General features: G+C 55.4%; 2 protein-coding genes and 1 long non-coding RNA gene across 6 annotated transcripts; all 3 read left to right on the top strand.

Moving 5' to 3' along the window:
- Positions 1–1,084: 1,084 nt before the first annotated feature.
- On the top strand, positions 1,085–8,176 carry CLK2 (CDC like kinase 2). 2 transcript variants are annotated; one of them, XM_026091497.1, is made up of 13 exons: positions 1,085–1,109; positions 1,273–1,442; positions 1,805–2,039; positions 3,836–3,929; positions 4,277–4,343; positions 4,772–4,888; positions 5,120–5,286; positions 5,788–5,882; positions 6,269–6,398; positions 6,768–6,850; positions 7,087–7,166; positions 7,399–7,489; positions 7,910–8,176. In XM_026091497.1, the coding sequence occupies exons 2-13, from the start codon at positions 1,273–1,275 to the stop codon at positions 8,090–8,092; spliced, it is 1,512 nt and encodes a 503-aa protein (XP_025947282.1). In that variant the 5' UTR covers positions 1,085–1,109; the 3' UTR covers positions 8,093–8,176. The 2 variants fall into 2 exon arrangements, with proteins under 2 accessions (XP_025947282.1, XP_025947281.1); XM_026091496.1 differs by having other exon boundaries at positions 3,833–3,929.
- Positions 8,177–9,888: 1,712 nt separating this feature from the next.
- On the top strand, positions 9,889–11,406 carry LOC112978225. Its single transcript, XR_003257777.1, has 3 exons — positions 9,889–9,955; positions 10,376–10,570; positions 11,333–11,406. It is a non-coding gene; the product is annotated as an uncharacterized LOC112978225 (long non-coding RNA).
- A 416-nt stretch (positions 11,407–11,822) lies between these two features.
- On the top strand, positions 11,823–15,876 carry SCAMP3 (secretory carrier membrane protein 3). 3 transcript variants are annotated; one of them, XM_026091505.1, is made up of 9 exons: positions 11,823–11,930; positions 12,022–12,099; positions 12,283–12,384; positions 12,459–12,579; positions 12,689–12,817; positions 13,024–13,183; positions 13,634–13,735; positions 13,844–13,961; positions 14,166–15,876. In XM_026091505.1, exons 1-9 carry the CDS (start codon positions 11,904–11,906, stop codon positions 14,310–14,312), a joined length of 984 nt encoding a protein of 327 aa, XP_025947290.1. In that variant the 5' UTR covers positions 11,823–11,903; the 3' UTR covers positions 14,313–15,876. The 3 variants fall into 3 exon arrangements, with proteins under 3 accessions (XP_025947290.1, XP_025947289.1, XP_025947291.1); XM_026091504.1 differs by having other exon boundaries at positions 12,453–12,579; XM_026091506.1 differs by lacking the exons at positions 11,823–11,930; positions 12,022–12,099 and having other exon boundaries at positions 12,312–12,384; positions 12,481–12,579; positions 12,666–12,817.
- The last annotated feature ends 195 nt before the right edge of the window (positions 15,877–16,071 follow it).

The following is a 16,071-nucleotide window of genomic DNA, read 5'->3' as shown; positions in this document are numbered from 1 at the left end:
GGCCCCGCTTGCTGCCCGACCCCCTCCGCTGCCGCCGGCCCCCGAGGCGCCCCGGTGCGGCCTCCGCCTTCTCGTACAGCGGCTGCCCGGCGGCTGGAGCGCTGCCAGCGCCGCCTTCCAGCGCCGGTGTTAATTAAAGGCCAGAGCGGCTCGGCCCTGCCGCGCTCGCGGTGGGCACAGCCGCCTTTGGAGCTGCCCGGGCTGCGGCGCTGGTCGCGTTCGCCAGCCGCCTGGCCCTGGCTCCAAGCAGGCCTGGCTCTGCTCTCGAGGCTGAGACTTGCTCGCGTACAAGGAGTACCTGCTGCCATGTCACCCCGTCACCGGCAGCAATTTTGTGCTGTGGTAGCTCTGCGTGCAGGGAATCGGGCAGGTGCGTGAGTGTACCTTGTGGGGAAGGAAGGCCCAGCGGGAGGTATGCAGACAAAAGGAGCTCTGACTTCTTACCTATGGAGGCCAGGCAACTTTAATTGCTTAATGCTTCAGACCCAGAGTATGTGCGGGTAATGTCTTACAGGTAGCTCCAGTGAGCAGGGTCCTAGGAACTGGAGCGCCAGGTGATCGCACTTTGATGCGTGATCTTACTGAGGAATTTCCTCCTCTGTTCTTGACTTTAATATCCCGTCTGGGAGACAAAATTGAGTATTCCCTCCCCCTGAGATAGGGTCTTCAAGGCTTAATTAGCAGACCCCTGGGCATGTAAAGGGCTTTTTTGCTGCTTGGATCCTGTAGGACCCTCTCTGCTTGCAGTGAGGAGCTTAGGTGTTGCTTTGCCCAGCCCTAAACCAGAGACCTCTCTTCAGGAGTCGCCTGCTTCGGTGTCTCCAATACCGGTGCAAGGACTTTAGGCTGAGCACCAGCAATATCCTGAGCTTCATTTCACCTTCCCTCAGTTTTCCTTGGTTTCCTTTTCTCTTTCCTGGTGTGTATCTGTTTGGGGAGCACGTTGGTTGAAAGAAAGGAGATGGAAGCATCGGAAGTGCAGGTGCTGCTTCTGGAGCTGTGGCCAGCAAAGACTTTGGGGTGGGAGCTGAGGAGAGGGAATGTCGCGTGGAAAACTAAACTGCAGCGAATGCAGCCTGTGTGGATGGTTGCACCCCCTCTAGTATGAGGTTCTGAGACCTCTTAAAAGTTTGTCCCCTCCCTGCCAAACACAGCCATGCTGCTGATCCCCTCCCCCTCTTTGCCCTAACATTTTTCTGGCTGCTGGCTGTGCATGCTGCTTTCTCTCACTTGCAATTGCCTTGTGGTCATAACCTTCTGTTGTTCCTGCAGATGCCTCACTCTAGAAGGTACCGCTCGTCGGAACGCAGCAGCCGGGGCAGCTATCATGAGCGTTACAGAAGTCGCAAACACAAGAGACGGCGGACGCGGTCCCGATCGAGCAGCAGTGAGCGTGATCGTCGGCACCGTCGGGAAGACAGTTACCACGTTCGGTCCAGGAGGTGAGTCTGGAGAGATGAGCAGGGAGCGTGGGCTGTGCTGTGTTTCTCTGACTAGGCCGGAAGCAGCTGGGGGCAGATCGGCCTCTGGTAGCTGGGTGGCCTGTGCCCTGTTCAGGAGGCTCTGGGCCAGTCAGTGTTCCCGCAGGTGACCTGGTGAAAGCACAGATGCAATTGTCACCTGGAAGAGTGTGTGAACACTCCTTTTCAGTTTGTGCTCCTAAAGATTTGCCAAAGCCACCCTGCTCTTTGCCTTTACCCCATTTAGCAGGGCCTGATCTATGTCTGGCGGGTTTGTGTGCTCTGAGCTGCAGCTTTCCGGCTGTATTCATAATCAAATCCCCTTGGTTGCTCCCCTTCTCTAGTTACGACGACCACTCAGCAGACAGGAGGGCCTATGACCGGCGTTACTGTGATAGCTACCGTCGGAACGATTACAGCCGTGAGCGAGGGGAAGCCTACTACGATCCTGAGTATCGTCATTCTTATGAGTACCGACGCTCCCGGGACCGTGAGGGCAGCTACCGGAGCTGCAAAAGCAGCCGGCGTAAGCACAGGCGGAGACGGCGCCGCAGCCGGTCCTTTAGTCGCTCCTCATCGGTGAGTATCCCGCTGTGGTGTGCCTCCCCTGTAACCTTTCTCTCCCAGGTGGCGAGCTGGGTAAGTAGAAAACTCACTTTCTAACACTCTCTCAGACTCAGCTTGAGAAATGCGTAGAAAACCTATGATGCAGGCAGCAGTTCCTGTCCGCCATCCTGACGCGCCTCAGCAGTGGCTGTCCTGTGCCAGATGGGCACAGGCAGCTCAAACCCTGTCTTAGTGGTAGCCATTCTCTGAAAGCAGTGAAGGGAGGACGTGCGTGCCTTGCGAGGCTGACCTGTCCCTTCAGGGGGGTGCGGGGGGGAGTGCTGCAGTCCTCAACTCCTTTATCCCCTCAGAGTGCTGCTTTTGTTCTGTGGTACTCATTAAAGAGCTGCCTAGGAACCCCAGCCAAACAGTCTTTGTGTGAGGTTTGTACAGCACATGTTCAGATGATCCTGATCCCAGAGAGCTCAGTCTGCCTGCGACAGGTAGTCTGGTGCCTGCAGCCCTGGTGGCTGTGCATCCCCGTTTCGAGTCTGTCTTCTGCGGCAGGAAGCTCCGTCTCTCTGTGGGTTAGTTTCTGTGTCAGAGTAGGATCCTTTTGGGTGGGCCCAGCTGACTTGGGATGTTGTGCAAGGGGCTTTGGCAAAGGGCAGTAGCTTGTGGACTGGTCAGTTCAGATGGAGGCAGCAACCATCACAGGCTCTTCCCAGCAGTGTCCCTGGCTTTCTCTTCTTGTCTGTTCTGCTGTTCGCCTTCCGCTTCTGTTAGACCCCAGACACGTTCTCTGCTCTGTGTGTGGAGCTCTCAGTGTTGTCTGGTCTGTTCTGACTGTATGTCCAGGGACGGGATTAGGGGCTGGATTAGGGTCCCGAGTCTGCTGGCTGGTTGCTCCCAAGTGTGGGGATACTTAGCTGAAGAACTGAAGGCAGGAGTTTTCTCTTCTCTGGCATAAATCTCTTACCTGACTCATCCCAGGCTGTCACTGTTCCCTGTTGGGCCTCTGCTTCTCTCCTGGAGGTTAGCCTTTCCAGGACCAGCTTCTTTAGGGGAGGGTCTAGGAGGAAGTGTCATGTCTGCCCCCAGGCAGTTACTTGTGAGGTCTCTCTGGTTCTGGATGGATCGTTGTGCCAAGAATTGCTTCTGAAATCTCTGAGTTCATCTTTCTCTGAGTGTTGGGGCTGGGGGAAGCTACAGCGGGAGGTTGTTGGAATGGGATGGGGAGTGTCTGTGTGGGGCAGTCTGGCCCTTTGCTTGTGAAGGACTTCCCAGCACCTGCCTCCTGCTGCCTTTCCTCAGTGGCTGATGTGGGGCTGAAGTGAGCCTCTCCCCGTGGTCACTGACTGCCCGGCGGCAGAGTCGTGCTTCAGCGTGCTCTTTGGCATTGATCCAGGACCTGAATGCCAGCGCTGCTGCTGTTCCTCTCCAAGCCCCTGTAGGAGCAAGAGCAGCTGGCTCCTTCCACTGCCCCTCTGCTAGCCCTTGTTCTGGCCATCTCTGCTCTCACACTGGTTCGGGTGGGGCTGTTTGTAGGTTTTTTCTTTTTTTCTTTTTTTTTTTTTTTGCTACAACGAAAAGCAAACTGTTTTTTTCTTTTCTGAGCTAGTGTGTTGTATCTTGACATGTTCCCTTGCAATATCCCTATCGTTATATATTCCTCTGTGCCGTATGAATTGGCTGGGAATCTCCTCCTGCAACCCCTCCTCAAACAACCATGTGAATTTCCAAACCAACCAATGCGTGACGCTGGCTGCTGCGCTGGTTTGAAAATCTGATTGGTGAATGATGAATTCCCTGTCTGCCTGGGCCAGCAGCGGAGTCGACAGAGCAGCAGAAGGGCCAAGAGTGTGGAGGACGACGACGAGGGGCATCTGATCTATCGCGTCGGCGACTGGCTACAAGAAAGATGTACAGCCAAATCGTAACATAATTTAGCTCTCTAGTTAAGCTCCCATCGCAGTCGCAGATCTGTCTTATCTTTCTGTTTCATTTTATTTTCATTGTTTATTAAAGAGAAACCCTCTCCTTTTCCTTCCCCTTTTGTTAAAGCTACGTTTATATTTTGTATTGTTACTGAAGTGCCAGGGAACTAGGGCAGTTGCCTTGTGCAGCCGGTGTCAGCCTTCCGCTGCTCCGGTCTCTCAAGCTGTGTGCAGGTTAGGTGTTGCAATGCATTCTCCTCTGCCTTGTGTATGCACTGCATCCAGGTTGTGCTCACTCTCTCATGTTCCTTTCTCTTTTTCTCTCCCTCCCAGATGAGATTATTAGCACATTAGGGGAAGGCACGTTTGGCAGAGTGGTGCAATGCATAGATCACCGGAGGTATGCCTGCTTGTGGGTCTGGCGCTGGGGCAGGGAGGGACATGGTGGAGAAGAAAAAGGAACGTACTGGGTGAAGTAGATTTTCTTGTTTAAGGTGGGAACATGGGAGTGGAAATGAGTCTCTTTGTTTCCAGTCTTCCCCTGCTGGTCTGGGCACCCATCCTATTGGGTCACCCATGGAGAACGTATTGGAGAGGGGCTGGGGGGAATCTCAGGGCTGTCTGTAGTGAGGTAAAAGGCACTGTTTTGGTGGACATTGTTCACCCCCTTAATAAAGGCCCTCTCCTGGCTTGAACAATAATGATGGAAGGCTGTGCTGCACAAATCTTCACAGGATGAGGCTGGTTCAGAAAATTCYGTTCTGTGGGGCACAGGTTCTCTGACCCGACTCAAAAGTGGTCTTGCGCTTTCTTCCTGCTTCTCCCCAGGGGTGGTGCACGTGTTGCCCTGAAAATCATTAAAAATGTGGAGAAGTACAAAGAGGCTGCCCGACTGGAAATCAACGTGTTGGAGAAAATCAATGAGAAGGATCCTGAGAACAAGAAGTGAGTATGCTGTGTGTGACAAAATGGAGAAGAAAGCACTGTTTTAGCACAGTCACAAGAATGAGATGAGAGGTACTTCATATTGCATGACTGAATTCATCTGTGGCTGTTTTTTGGAGGCATGTTGGCTTGCTGGGGGTCGTGAACTGAGCAATACCAAGCCTGGTGCAGGGATAACAGTGCTGTGAGTGGTGCATGCAGAGCTGTCTCTAATCAGAATTTTTCTCTCAGCCTTTGTGTCAGGATGTTTGACTGGTTTGACTACCATGGCCACATGTGCATCTCTTTTGAACTGCTGGGGCTTAGCACCTTTGATTTCCTGAAGGACAACAACTATCTGCCTTATCCCATCCACCAAGTACGACACATGGCCTACCAGGTGTGCCAGGCTGTGAAGTGTAAGTGTCCACTGCTCTTCTCTCCGCTGTTCCTTGACTGACCTGGATGTCTGTGTGGCTCCCAACTTCCATGCGAGTTCTGCAGCTGATGGCCCAAAGCAGCAAGTTTTTGCTGGGGCGCGGCTGTGCAGATTCTGAGGCTGAGACTTCCTGCCAGTCTGGTGGGGAAGCATGTGTGGAGTGAATCCTTCTTTTTTTTTTTTTTTTTTTTTTTTTTTTTTTTTTTTTTTTTACCTGATTGTACTGTTTCTGATATATGTGGGCTGGTAGTAGATCAGGGCACTCCAGCTTCCACCCCCCTGCACATTCTGGCAATCAGTGTAATGAATGTTTGCTCTTCTCTCTAAGCATCTTGGTCTGAGCTAGCCTGACCATTTACACCCAACTCTAAATGCGGGCTAAACTGGTGCCAGTATGAGCAAGCAATGAGTGATGCTCACTCATTGGGTGTATGCAGCCTGGCTTTGTGTTCATTGACCCTGACTCTTTTTGCTTCCTCAGTTCTCCATGACAATAAACTCACTCACACTGACCTCAAACCTGAGAACATCCTCTTTGTGAACTCAGACTACGAACTCACCTATAACCTGGAAAAGGTAACAGAACTGCCTCGCTTTTTGAAGTCTCCTCTTGGGTTGTTTGGTATCCCTGACCTTATCAGCATATGGGTGGAGTTAGAACTTGGCCCCAAGACACACAGGGTTGGACAGATTACGTTCATGCATTGCTTCAGGATCTACATTGTGCATGAACTGCCTGCATATTCTATAAGTGAGCCATAGAGACCTCAGGCTTATCTGGGTGATGGTGCGAGTGTCTTTGGGGACTGTGCTGCGTATTGGAGAGTGGGTGCCAGCCCTAAAGATGCCCTCCAAAGCAGACCACTCCTGTGGTCCCCTTGTGGTGAAAGCCCCAGCTGTGTAACAGGCTAAGCCCACACTGTGAAACTCCTCAGTAACTGATATCACCTTCCCTCTCAAAGAAGCGAGATGAGCGGAGTGTGAAGAGCACAGCTATCAGAGTGGTGGACTTTGGCAGTGCCACATTTGATCATGAGCATCACAGCACGATTGTCTCTACCAGGCATTACCGGGCCCCAGAAGTCATACTGGGTAGGTACCACAGGCTTGGCCTGCCTGTAGAGGCAGGCATTTGCCTTGAGGGCATCGGGCACGGCTTGCTGGCTTAAGCATTTGCCCCACGTCATTCAGTAGGTGTCCTGGGCTTACCTTGGGAGATGAGAAGTGCTTTACCTTGAACATGCTCTATAGTGTTATTTTCTGGGAGTGCCAACAACTTATAACTCAGTGTCTTGGCATCAKCAGCAGCTGGGCTGTATACTGCCACCAGAGTATCACGAGCCTGGCTGGAATGGGAATTCTTTTTTCAGCTGCTTGTTTGTTTTTTATAAGGGGAAGGGAGAAGAATCTGGAATCTTGGGCAATAACTGATCTTTTCTTTAAAAATCCTTTGTCTTTTAGAGCTTGGCTGGAGCCAGCCCTGTGATGTGTGGAGCATTGGCTGCATCATCTTTGAGTATTATGTGGGTTTCACCCTGTTTCAGGTGAGAACCGTATGCTGGGTGGCCACCTCACAGCTGATGGAAGAGGAATCCTGGCTGTCTCCCAGTACAGCCAGGAGCCCCTGGGACCCATGGAGTTCCCTTCATCACTGCAGTTTGGTAGTGATGGCCCAGGTGTTGGCCAGCAAGGGATTCTGAAAAGGGGGAATACCCAGGGCTGGAGGTAAAACTACTGAAACCTGTTCCATACCCCTCCTCTTTACATTTATTTCCCTCAGACACATGACAACCGGGAGCACTTGGCCATGATGGAGAGGATCTTAGGGCCAATTCCTTCTCGGATGATCCGGAAGACCAGGTGAGCAAGTCTGGCTGGGCGCTGCAGGCTTGCCGGCTCTTTCCTGCTTCACATGTAGTGGTTCTCTTTGAGGGATCAAGCTTTGAAGCAGCCTCTGGAGTCAGTTGTCCGTGCTATTGCAATGTCCTGTGCGCCCCTGCAGAGTGGTGCTAGGGTTGGTGTGCTGCTGTTGCTGCAAGCTGCTTTATGCCTGGTCCTTTCTGCTGTAACCTGTTGCCACCTCTTCTGACAGGAAACAGAAATATTTCTACCATGGCCGCCTGGACTGGGATGAGAACACCTCTGCCGGCCGCTATGTCAGGGAAAACTGCAAGCCGCTACGGGTAAGGTGGCGTAGGCAGGAGCATCCAGTTGGTTTATCCTTTTCTCCTTGTAGAATCTTTCAGTTCCTGCCCCTGTTCTTGATCATTTTTCACATGGGCAAGCTTGGGCCACTGAAAGGCTCAGACCAGTATCTTCTAGGAATCTTGGCTGCCCCAGATGTAAACTGGGAAGATGGTAGCAGCCTGAGCTTAATCTGAAGGGCATGAGGAGACTTCAGGAAGTGCTTGGGAAGGAGGTTGTGTGTGTGAAAACTTGGTGGTTCAACGCTTGTTAAAGTGCTCCGCAGTTCAGGTTTAGGACCAGTGAGGGTCTAAACAAACCACTCTTCTCCTAGCTTAACCATTCACCCCGGGGAGTGTACTGTGACCAGGACAGGGCACAGTGTCCTTTGCCCTGACCTCTCCTCTCCATCTCCCCAGAGGTACCTTACTTCTGAGGCTGAGGATCATCACCGCCTCTTCGACCTCATTGAGAGCATGCTGGAGTACGAGCCGTCCAAGCGCATCACCCTGGCCGAGGCCCTCAAGCACCCGTTCTTTGACATGTTGGAAATGGAACCAAGCACAAAAATGTGGGACTCTAGCCGAGACATCAGTCGGTGACGCCACAGGTGCCAGCCTGCCCTCAGATTCTAGCCCCCGTGGAGGCCTGTGTGATTTCTATTCAGACACTTGGTGCTTTTTTTTATACATAAAAGAACTCCCTGGACACGTTTGTAAAGCTGTTAATATGTGAGATACTGTAAATAGCCCATATTCTATATCAGCCTCTGAGCACCATAGGCCCAACCTCCTGCTGTTGCTGCTGCCATTATCCCAAGCGAGGAGGCCTCTATGTCCATATTGTAAATACCTCTGTTCATGTGTTGCTTTGTCTCTTGTTTTTTCCTGCCCTCCTCGGTGTAAATACTCCAGGACTCAGCTCTCTGTAGCTTATCTGTTTCCTTGTAAGTTATGAAACTGGTGGGACTGCATGGGAATTATTTTTTGGATCAATGTCATAGCCCATCCCCACACCAGAGTTTTATAAGAATTTTGTACAGTCTTTGTGAAAAATAAATATGAAGTGAATAAACCTTTTGGTCTGTGGTTGGACCAGCAGAAGGCTGTTTTAGCCTCCTCAGTGCACTGGGTTTGGCTGAGGACCTTGGCTGACTTCTGCCCGAGGCCAGCTGTGGGCTGAGGACATCAGCTTCATGGAGCAGTACACCCAGCTGTTTGTCAGTTCCCTAGGAAAAGGGGAGTCAGCTCCAGTGCTGTACCTACTGACAAATACAGTCTTCTGGTTGGTTTTGTTTGACGTGCAGTGGCTGTACGCTGCTCCCTGCAGGGGGAAGGGAGGTGCACCCACTTCCTGCAGGAAGGAAGCTGCTTCTTCCTGGCCCAGTGAACCTCGGTAACAAAACTTGCTCTATCCACCTGTACAACTCTCTCCAAGCCTGGATGCTGGCCTGGTGCCTGAGCATGCACCTCGTAGAAGCTGCTCTTGGCACTGAGGGCTGCAGCTGGATCTGAGCTAAGTTCAGGGCAAGCAGATTTTGCTATGTGGGGTAGCAAAACACATGCGGCCCCTTCATCATGCCCTATGCCTAATAGTCAGAGGTGGGAAGATACTAAATATGAAATGTGTCCAGCTTATAGAAAAGGGAGAACACTGGGGACTTCTCACTGCCTGTAGGACTGGAGCACTGGCTACTGTTGGTGGCTGTTGGAAAACTGATGGCCAGGTGCCTACATCAACTGTAACTAACTTCTGTAGTCAGCTGTCAAACAGGCTCTGTCTGTAGCTTTTGGCTCTCACCAGTGGTAGAACCAAGGCTGTGGCCTTGGTTTGGACTCTGTCCCATTTGAACTGCTGAGGAAGTTGCAGACTTAATGGAAACTTTGTGTCGATGCTCTGCCAGTGCCCGTCTGGAAGAGTCTCCTTGGGGCTGGTGTCAGTAACACAGCAGTCACAGGCAGAGCCTGTGCTGTAGGAGCTTTTTGCTTTGCTGTTGCACCATCTGCTTGTGGCAGATTGTCATCGCTCAGAGGGATAAAGGAAAAGACCAGCTTCACCTGGAGTTAGTGGGGGGTGAGACCTGGATGGGGTGACACTGAGTCATTTTCATGTGCTTATGATCCTAACATAAAGAGCTTAGGCTGGGAGCTTTAATCTGCCGTATTGCTCAGTCAGACAGCAGCCTGCCGCGCAGCTCGGAGGAAGGTGGTGTGTGCCCGGGAACGAGAACATAGGGAAGAGCAGGTGCTGCTGTGCGTGGTCAGCCCCCAGGTGAGTCCAGATGAGAACTAGATTGAGCAAATAACTTATCTGCAGTCTGCCTCTTGGACCTTAAAAAGCAAAATAAAAGCCTGGTGTCCAAAATTTGAATTCACAGCTTTCAAATACCCGGCAGAGAGTGCCACTCAAGGTGCCAGCTGGGTCATCTGAAGCGGAAGCTAGTAAATTTGGGTGCGTGTGACTTTGTAAGTCTCTTTATTTAGGGCTAAAGAATGCTTTTATCTGAGAGAGGTGCAGTTGTTGCTAAGTACTGGGAGGTGGGACTGGGAACTAGATAAGCGGGTATAGACAAATCTGTTGTGCTCGCTGTCGTGGTTCTCAGGATGCTGAGGAATTCCCTTTTGGCATGGGGTGTCAGTGTGCTGTCCGCATGCAGCTAGTAGTTGGCGGAATCAGTTAAAGCAGGGATCCCTATAAATAACTGGGCAAAGAGACACAAAAAATTCCCCAAGCTGCTTGTCATGCCATGAATTCCTCCCTGACCAGAGACAGAGAAATCTCTGCAACTGCACAGGGCATATCAGATGCTTGGTGGCTTTTAGGTGGTAGTGGGAGGTAGTATTTCACTACCACAGCTGTTTTTGTTACTGCCTTTTCTGTTCCAGTCCCTCTATTAACACAACTTCCACAATTTTTATGTCCATGGAGTCTACTGTAAAGTCATTTTTTGGGGCCCCAGTGAAACAGCTGCTCTGCTGCATCTCTGCGGATTTCCTCGAGGATACAGACTGCCCATTCCTGGGAGGTCACATGAAAGGTCCAGGGGAACAGCACCATGACCAGAAAAGTCAGGAAGAGAAGTGAGTGCCCCTGCATCTATCCCAGTAAAATCTGAAAGTCTAGCTGAACCATCTGAATAAGGACCCTAATATATACACATAGGGGGAACCGCTCTTGTAACAGACCTGTCTGTATGGAGCCATCTTTGGGCAGTTTACTTGTCTTTATTTCTGTGTGTGATGCCTACTAGAGGATAAGTGCAGATGGTAGTCCGCATTAGCAGTGAGCTTAATGAGGAAGTGCATACGATAGCTGAGCCATGGAACAGGACCCTGTTAACTTCCTGGGTCCCCATGCCTTGGTAGAGCCCATGATACCCTCTAGCCAAAAGCAAACCCTGAGAAACACTCCTTGATGACGTTCCGTCTGGTTCAGAAACGAACAGGATGAGTTCTACGCTGAGAAAAAAGCCGAACGGGCAGCCATGAGGACCCACCTCCGGGAGAAGTACCGCCTTCCGGAGTAAGGGGCTTGCTGCTGACAGTGTGTGAGCAGGGGCTACCAGCCTGGAGCAGAAGGTTTAACTTCCTCTTCGCAGGGAATCTAGCCACAGCATGTTATGGCTAAAATGTGATATTTGGGGCTGGTTCAGAGAGTGGTAGCTCGGGCCTGAAACCACCCCCAAGGGCCTGCAGCTTTGTGGGCCTCGCACTGGTTGTGGCTCCGGGGCTGTTCACCTGCTGCTGACCTGTGGCTAGGTGGCCCGGGAAGGAGGYGGGAGGCTCTTTCCCCTAACGGTTGGGCTGAGCCGCTCTAACCCGACCCTTGTGTTTCCTTGCCAGAGCGAAGTCCACAAGCAGCAGCTGGCGGCCTTCATGGGGAGAGTGGGACCAGCCCTGGGCCTCACAGCCGAGCGTGGCTCCTGCTCCGCCGGCGCCCCGAGGAAAGCGGCCCCAGGCGCCGCGTGGTGCCGGCCCGGCGACCGCAGGGCCCGGTGACGCGAGGGCCGCGGGCCGGCCGCCCTGGCCCCGGTACGCCCGGTGCTTGGGGGGGAGGGGGGGGAACCCTGGCCCGCACCGGGCCGCGTTGCCATGGGCACGCGCTCCCGGCGTGCACCGCGCCGGGGGCGGGGCCTCCCTTCCCGGCGTGCACCGCGCGCTCGGGGAGCGGGGCGGGGAGGCGGTGTCCGCAGCCCGGCGGCAGCGGCGGCGACGGCGGGGAGGGAGGGTGTCGCGGAGCACGTGACGTTGGTCCAGGCCACGTGGCCGCATCACGTGCCCCCCCGCCCTCCCCGCGCGTGCGCACAGCCCCCCTGCGGCGGGGCTTCCCTCGCGCCGCGGGCGCTGCCGGAGACGTCGCGGCGGCAGCAGCCAATCGGCGGCGGCGCGGCGGCGGCGGCGGAGCGGCTCCGCCATGGCCGAGCCCGGCAACCCCTTCCAGGTGCGCGGCGGCGGCGCGGCCCCGCTCGGCCCGGCCCGGCCCGGCCCCGCCCCGTCCCGTCCCGCTCCAGCTCTCGCCGTCTCTCTTGCAGGACCCCGCCGTGGTGCAGCACCGGCCCGGCCCCGAGTACGCGACGCTGGACGTGTACAACCCCTTCGAGGGCACCGGGGTAAGGAAGCGCCGCGCCGGGCCGCGCCCCGCCTTCCCCTCCGCTCCCCTCTGCTGCTGGGGCTGCGGCCGGCCGCACAGCGAGCCTCGCCCTCCGGCCCTGCGCCCGCCTCCCGCCCGGCCCGGGCCCGGGCCCTACCGCCGGGCGCCCGCGCAGCCCCTCAGAGCTGCTCTCCCGTTGCAGCCGCCCCCGCCGTACCAGCCGCCCCCGCCGGCAGCGGCTGCGCCGCCCCCGAAGAGGCCGAGCCCCCCCGAGCCCAAGAACTACGGCTCCTATGGCACCCAGGTAATGGGAGCGGTGGCCAGGCCCGCGGGACGGATGGGGGAGTGGGAGGCGCCGGTAACCTTTCTCAGTTGCAGGCCTCGGCGGCGGCGGCCACAGCAGAGCTGCTGAAGCGGCAGGAGGAGCTGAACCGGAAGGCGGAGGAGCTGGACCGGCGGGAGCGGGAGCTGCAGAATGCTGCTCTTGGCAGCACGGCCAGTAAGTGTGGAGGCAGCTGGGGCAGGGGAGGGACAGCGGCGACCGAGCTCTCCTGGCCCCTCGGTGCCAACAGCGCGGTGCTCTGGGTCCCATCTCCTCTCCTTTGTAGCGAGGCTCAACAACTGGCCCCCCTTGCCATCCTTCTGTCCTGTGAAGCCTTGTTTCTACCAAGACATCCCTGTGGAGATCCCTGCTGACTTCCAGAAGACAGTTTCTACCATGTATTACCTCTGGATGGGTGAGTCTTTGGCCAGGATGCAAGGGCAGATCTTGTTGTGTTTGGTGGGGAGGTAGGGGAACAAGTGCCCTGTCCTTGAGCGAATCCCGCTGCCTGGGAGACCGGTGATTACAGCTTGGTGCCGCGGCCTGGAGGGACGATCTCTGGGTGCGGGAAGGGTGGGGCCTTGCTGTTGCTCAGCTTGCCTGACCCACATCCTCTCTCAGCCAGCACCATTGCTCTCTTCCTGAACTTCCTGACCTCGCTGGCCTGGTTCTGTGTGGAGCCTTCTTCAGGTTCTGGGTTTGGCCTCTCCATTCTCTGGGCTCTTCTCTACACGCCCTGCTCCTTTGTCTGCTGGTATAGGCCGATGTACAAAGCCTTCAGGTGTGTATTTGCTTGAGCTCTGGGACCAGCAAAGCAGCGGGGTGTGGTGCCTGCAAGGCTGATGCTTGTAACTGGGGGAACTGAACTCCTCGACAGAACGAGCACCTGCCTTGAGTGTGGCACTGGGGGCATCCCAGCTGTTGTTTCCTAAAGGTGTCAGGGATATGGCAATCCTGCACTGAACTTGTGTTTGAGGAACAGATGCTGCTTTGGATGTGGCTACCCTAAAGTGGTCACAGGAGGTTTTTCTGTGGACCTTGCTGTTGGACATCCCTTCCTCTGATTTCTCCTTGCTATAAGTCACTTAACATGTGGGTAAGGGAGGTGGGAGGTAGCTGTGAGTCCACGGCCTGCATATACCTTATGTCCCCTGTGCCCTGGTGTGAAGAAGGCTTGAGCATTGTTTTCTCTGGCAGGGGTGGCCTAACCTTCTCTTTCTCTTACTACCAGGAGCGACAGTTCGTTCAACTTCTTTGTCTTCTTCTTCGTCTTCTTTGCCCAGAACGTCGTGTATGTGCTGGAGGCAATTGGCATACCAAACTGGGGATTCAGGTAGGGGTTGTGCTGGCCCTGGAGAGCCCCGGCCAGCTGACTAGCCTGGAGCCGGAGAAGGCAGGTGGGAAAGATGGCTCTTGTGGGCAACCACCTCTTGTTTTGCAGTGGTTGGATATTGAGTCTGATAGCGCTGAGGAAGAACACGGCTGTGGCTGTGATGATGATCCTGGTGTCCTTGTTCTTCACAGCAGTGGCTGTGCTGGGTATCATCATGCTGAAAAAGGTGAGTAGGAAGTGAGCTTGGGGCAGAATCGCCCCTTCCTCTGGGAGGACAAAGCTGGTGTTTGGCGGGCGTGGGGCTGAGCTCTGCCTGTCCTCTTGTCCCGAAGCGACAGGCTGTTGGGGTATGCTGCTCCTCCATTCATCAGGTGTTGGGGTCTGAAATAGGGTGGGTTCACTGACCCCTGAGCCTGCCCATCTCCCTCAGATCCACTCTCTGTACCGCCGGACGGGTGCCAGCTTCCAGAAAGCGCAGGAGGAGTTTGCTGCGGGTGTCTTCTCCAACCAGGCAGTGCGCACTGCAGCGGCCAATGCTGCAGCGGGTGCAGCCACCAACGCCTTCCGGGCACCCTAGGGCGGGCCAAGCCCCTGGTTTCTCACTTGCACATGGGCTATTTTTAAAGAAGAGGAAATCCAAGTTGCACTTTCATTGGATCCCCGTGTGTCTGCATCAGCTGTTGGAGGCTGCCTCATCCCAGCTTGGAAGTGCTGGTGCCTGAATTGTCTGCTGCTCTAACCCCTTCCCTCATGGATGGAGGCTGTTTTGGTTTGTGCTGGTCCCCTTCCCTTGGTGGACAGAGAAGGGGAGGAGGAGCAGGATGGGAGGTGCAGTGGCTGAGCCCTGCACCTGCCATCGCCATCCCTTCCAGCACCGGCTGCTGAGGAGCAGGAGTCTCCTTCAGATCTGTGACAGGGACTGAAGCAGCTGCTGACCTTTCCCTACTATTGCCCGTGGATCTCCCGTTTCCCCCCTGGTGATGCCACGTGTGTGCTGTGGGGCACAAAGGGTCCCGCTTGTGTCCCAGTCCCAGGGTGTGTGGGGGCTAGCTCTTTCCCTGGAAGCTTTTGCTCTCCTTTCCTTTGAAGCAGGGCCCGATTCTCTGCTAAGAAATCACCCCTGTCTTTCCCTGGGGCTTGCTCCTGTGGGCCTGGGCTTGTTCTGTCCCCAGGAGCTGCCAGCCTCAGGGGGCACTGAGTTGGGAGGCAGCACCAGAACCAGTCCCCTTTACCTGCCCTCTCCCTCTGTCCCTCATGTTGCTGGGATGAGTCTGCTCCAAGTGTAGGGATAGGGAAAGGGCTGTTGTGAGAGGCAGATGTGGTGCATATGCTTCTGGCGGTGGTGGCTGCCTTTAGCCCATGTGCCAAATTGCAGCCATCTGGGACTGGCAATTGAAGGACCCTAAACACAGGCTTGGTGCTGGAAGGGCTCCTGGTACCTCTGCACCTTCCCTGCTCCCCCTGCCCCCCCTGATGTCCAGCCCTCTGCGAGCGGGCGAACATTGTCCCTTATTTCTGCCTGCAGCGGGGGCTGGAGGGCTGGCCGTGTTCATGCTCCCCTCTGCTTGGCCCTCTCCTGCTGCCGACGGTGCTGTTACCCCTGGGCACTGCCCCTGGTGGGGCTCCAGCCTTGTCCCTGCTGAGGGGAGAGAGCCAGCTCCCACCTGCAAAGCTGCCCTGTGTCTGCCTTGTGTGTCCTTTAGCTCCCTGCTGTCCTCCTGCAAGCTCAGGGCCGGGTACCCCGGGGAGTGCCTCTCGTCCAGGGAATCACCTGCACCTCCTGCCTCCTGCTCGGCAGAAACTCGAGTTCTGCTTCGACCCGTCTCTTGGACGCACGGATGACGCTCGGTTTATATTCTCGCTGCTCCTGGGGGGGGGTGGAGAGGGGTTGGTGCCTTCACCTGTCTGAGCCCGCGCACTGGGCAAGTCCCCTGGAGCCGTCTGTCCTCCCGCCACCCTGGGTGGGGGAGAGGGGCTGCTGCTGCCGCGGGGTCTGTCCCCATCTGCTCCTCACCTGCTAGTGTGACAGCCCTGTCTCCGTGCTGGGTAGCTCTTGTTTTGGCATCTCTCTTCTGTTGCTGTGCCAAATGCAAAGCTGGCTTCAATTTTTATTTAAATAATAAATGAAAATTAACCCCTGGCTCCCGCGTTCTGCGTGTGATGATGAAAGGGGTGCAGGAAGGGCCAGATGTGGGGGTGCTGCCTGGGGAGGCGAGAAGCGGGGCTTGGGGCTGCCCCAGCCGGTGCTGCAGGACTCGGGGCCGCTGCGGCGCTGGGGGCTGCCGCGGCCGGTGCTGCGGCGCCCGGGGCGCCGTGCCGGGGGGCTCGGGGCGGCG

The sequence above is a fragment of the Apteryx rowi genome, unplaced genomic scaffold (assembly GCF_003343035.1).
Source record: "Apteryx rowi isolate R43461 unplaced genomic scaffold, aptRow1 scaffold_908, whole genome shotgun sequence".
NCBI classification, from domain to species: domain Eukaryota; kingdom Metazoa; phylum Chordata; class Aves; order Apterygiformes; family Apterygidae; genus Apteryx; species Apteryx rowi.
This window is presented reverse-complemented; position numbering and strand designations above follow the sequence as displayed.

Excerpts from the sequence above, each read along its gene's own strand:
- SCAMP3 (XM_026091504.1), top strand. The coding sequence starts at position 11,904 with ATGGCCGAGCCCGGCAACCCCTTCCAG. Across the intron at positions 12,100-12,282 it reads ACCCCTTCGAGGGCACCGGG|CCGCCCCCGCCGTACCAGCC; the intron begins GTAAGGAAGCGC and ends CTCCCGTTGCAG. Across the intron at positions 12,580-12,688 it reads TGCTCTTGGCAGCACGGCCA|CGAGGCTCAACAACTGGCCC; the intron begins GTAAGTGTGGAG and ends TCTCCTTTGTAG.
- CLK2 (XM_026091496.1), top strand. The coding sequence starts at position 1,273 with ATGCCTCACTCTAGAAGGTACCGCTCGTCGGAACGCAGCAGCCGGGGC. Across the intron at positions 1,443-1,804 it reads TACCACGTTCGGTCCAGGAG|TTACGACGACCACTCAGCAG; the intron begins GTGAGTCTGGAG and ends CCCCTTCTCTAG. Across the intron at positions 7,167-7,398 it reads CGGATGATCCGGAAGACCAG|GAAACAGAAATATTTCTACC; the intron begins GTGAGCAAGTCT and ends CTCTTCTGACAG.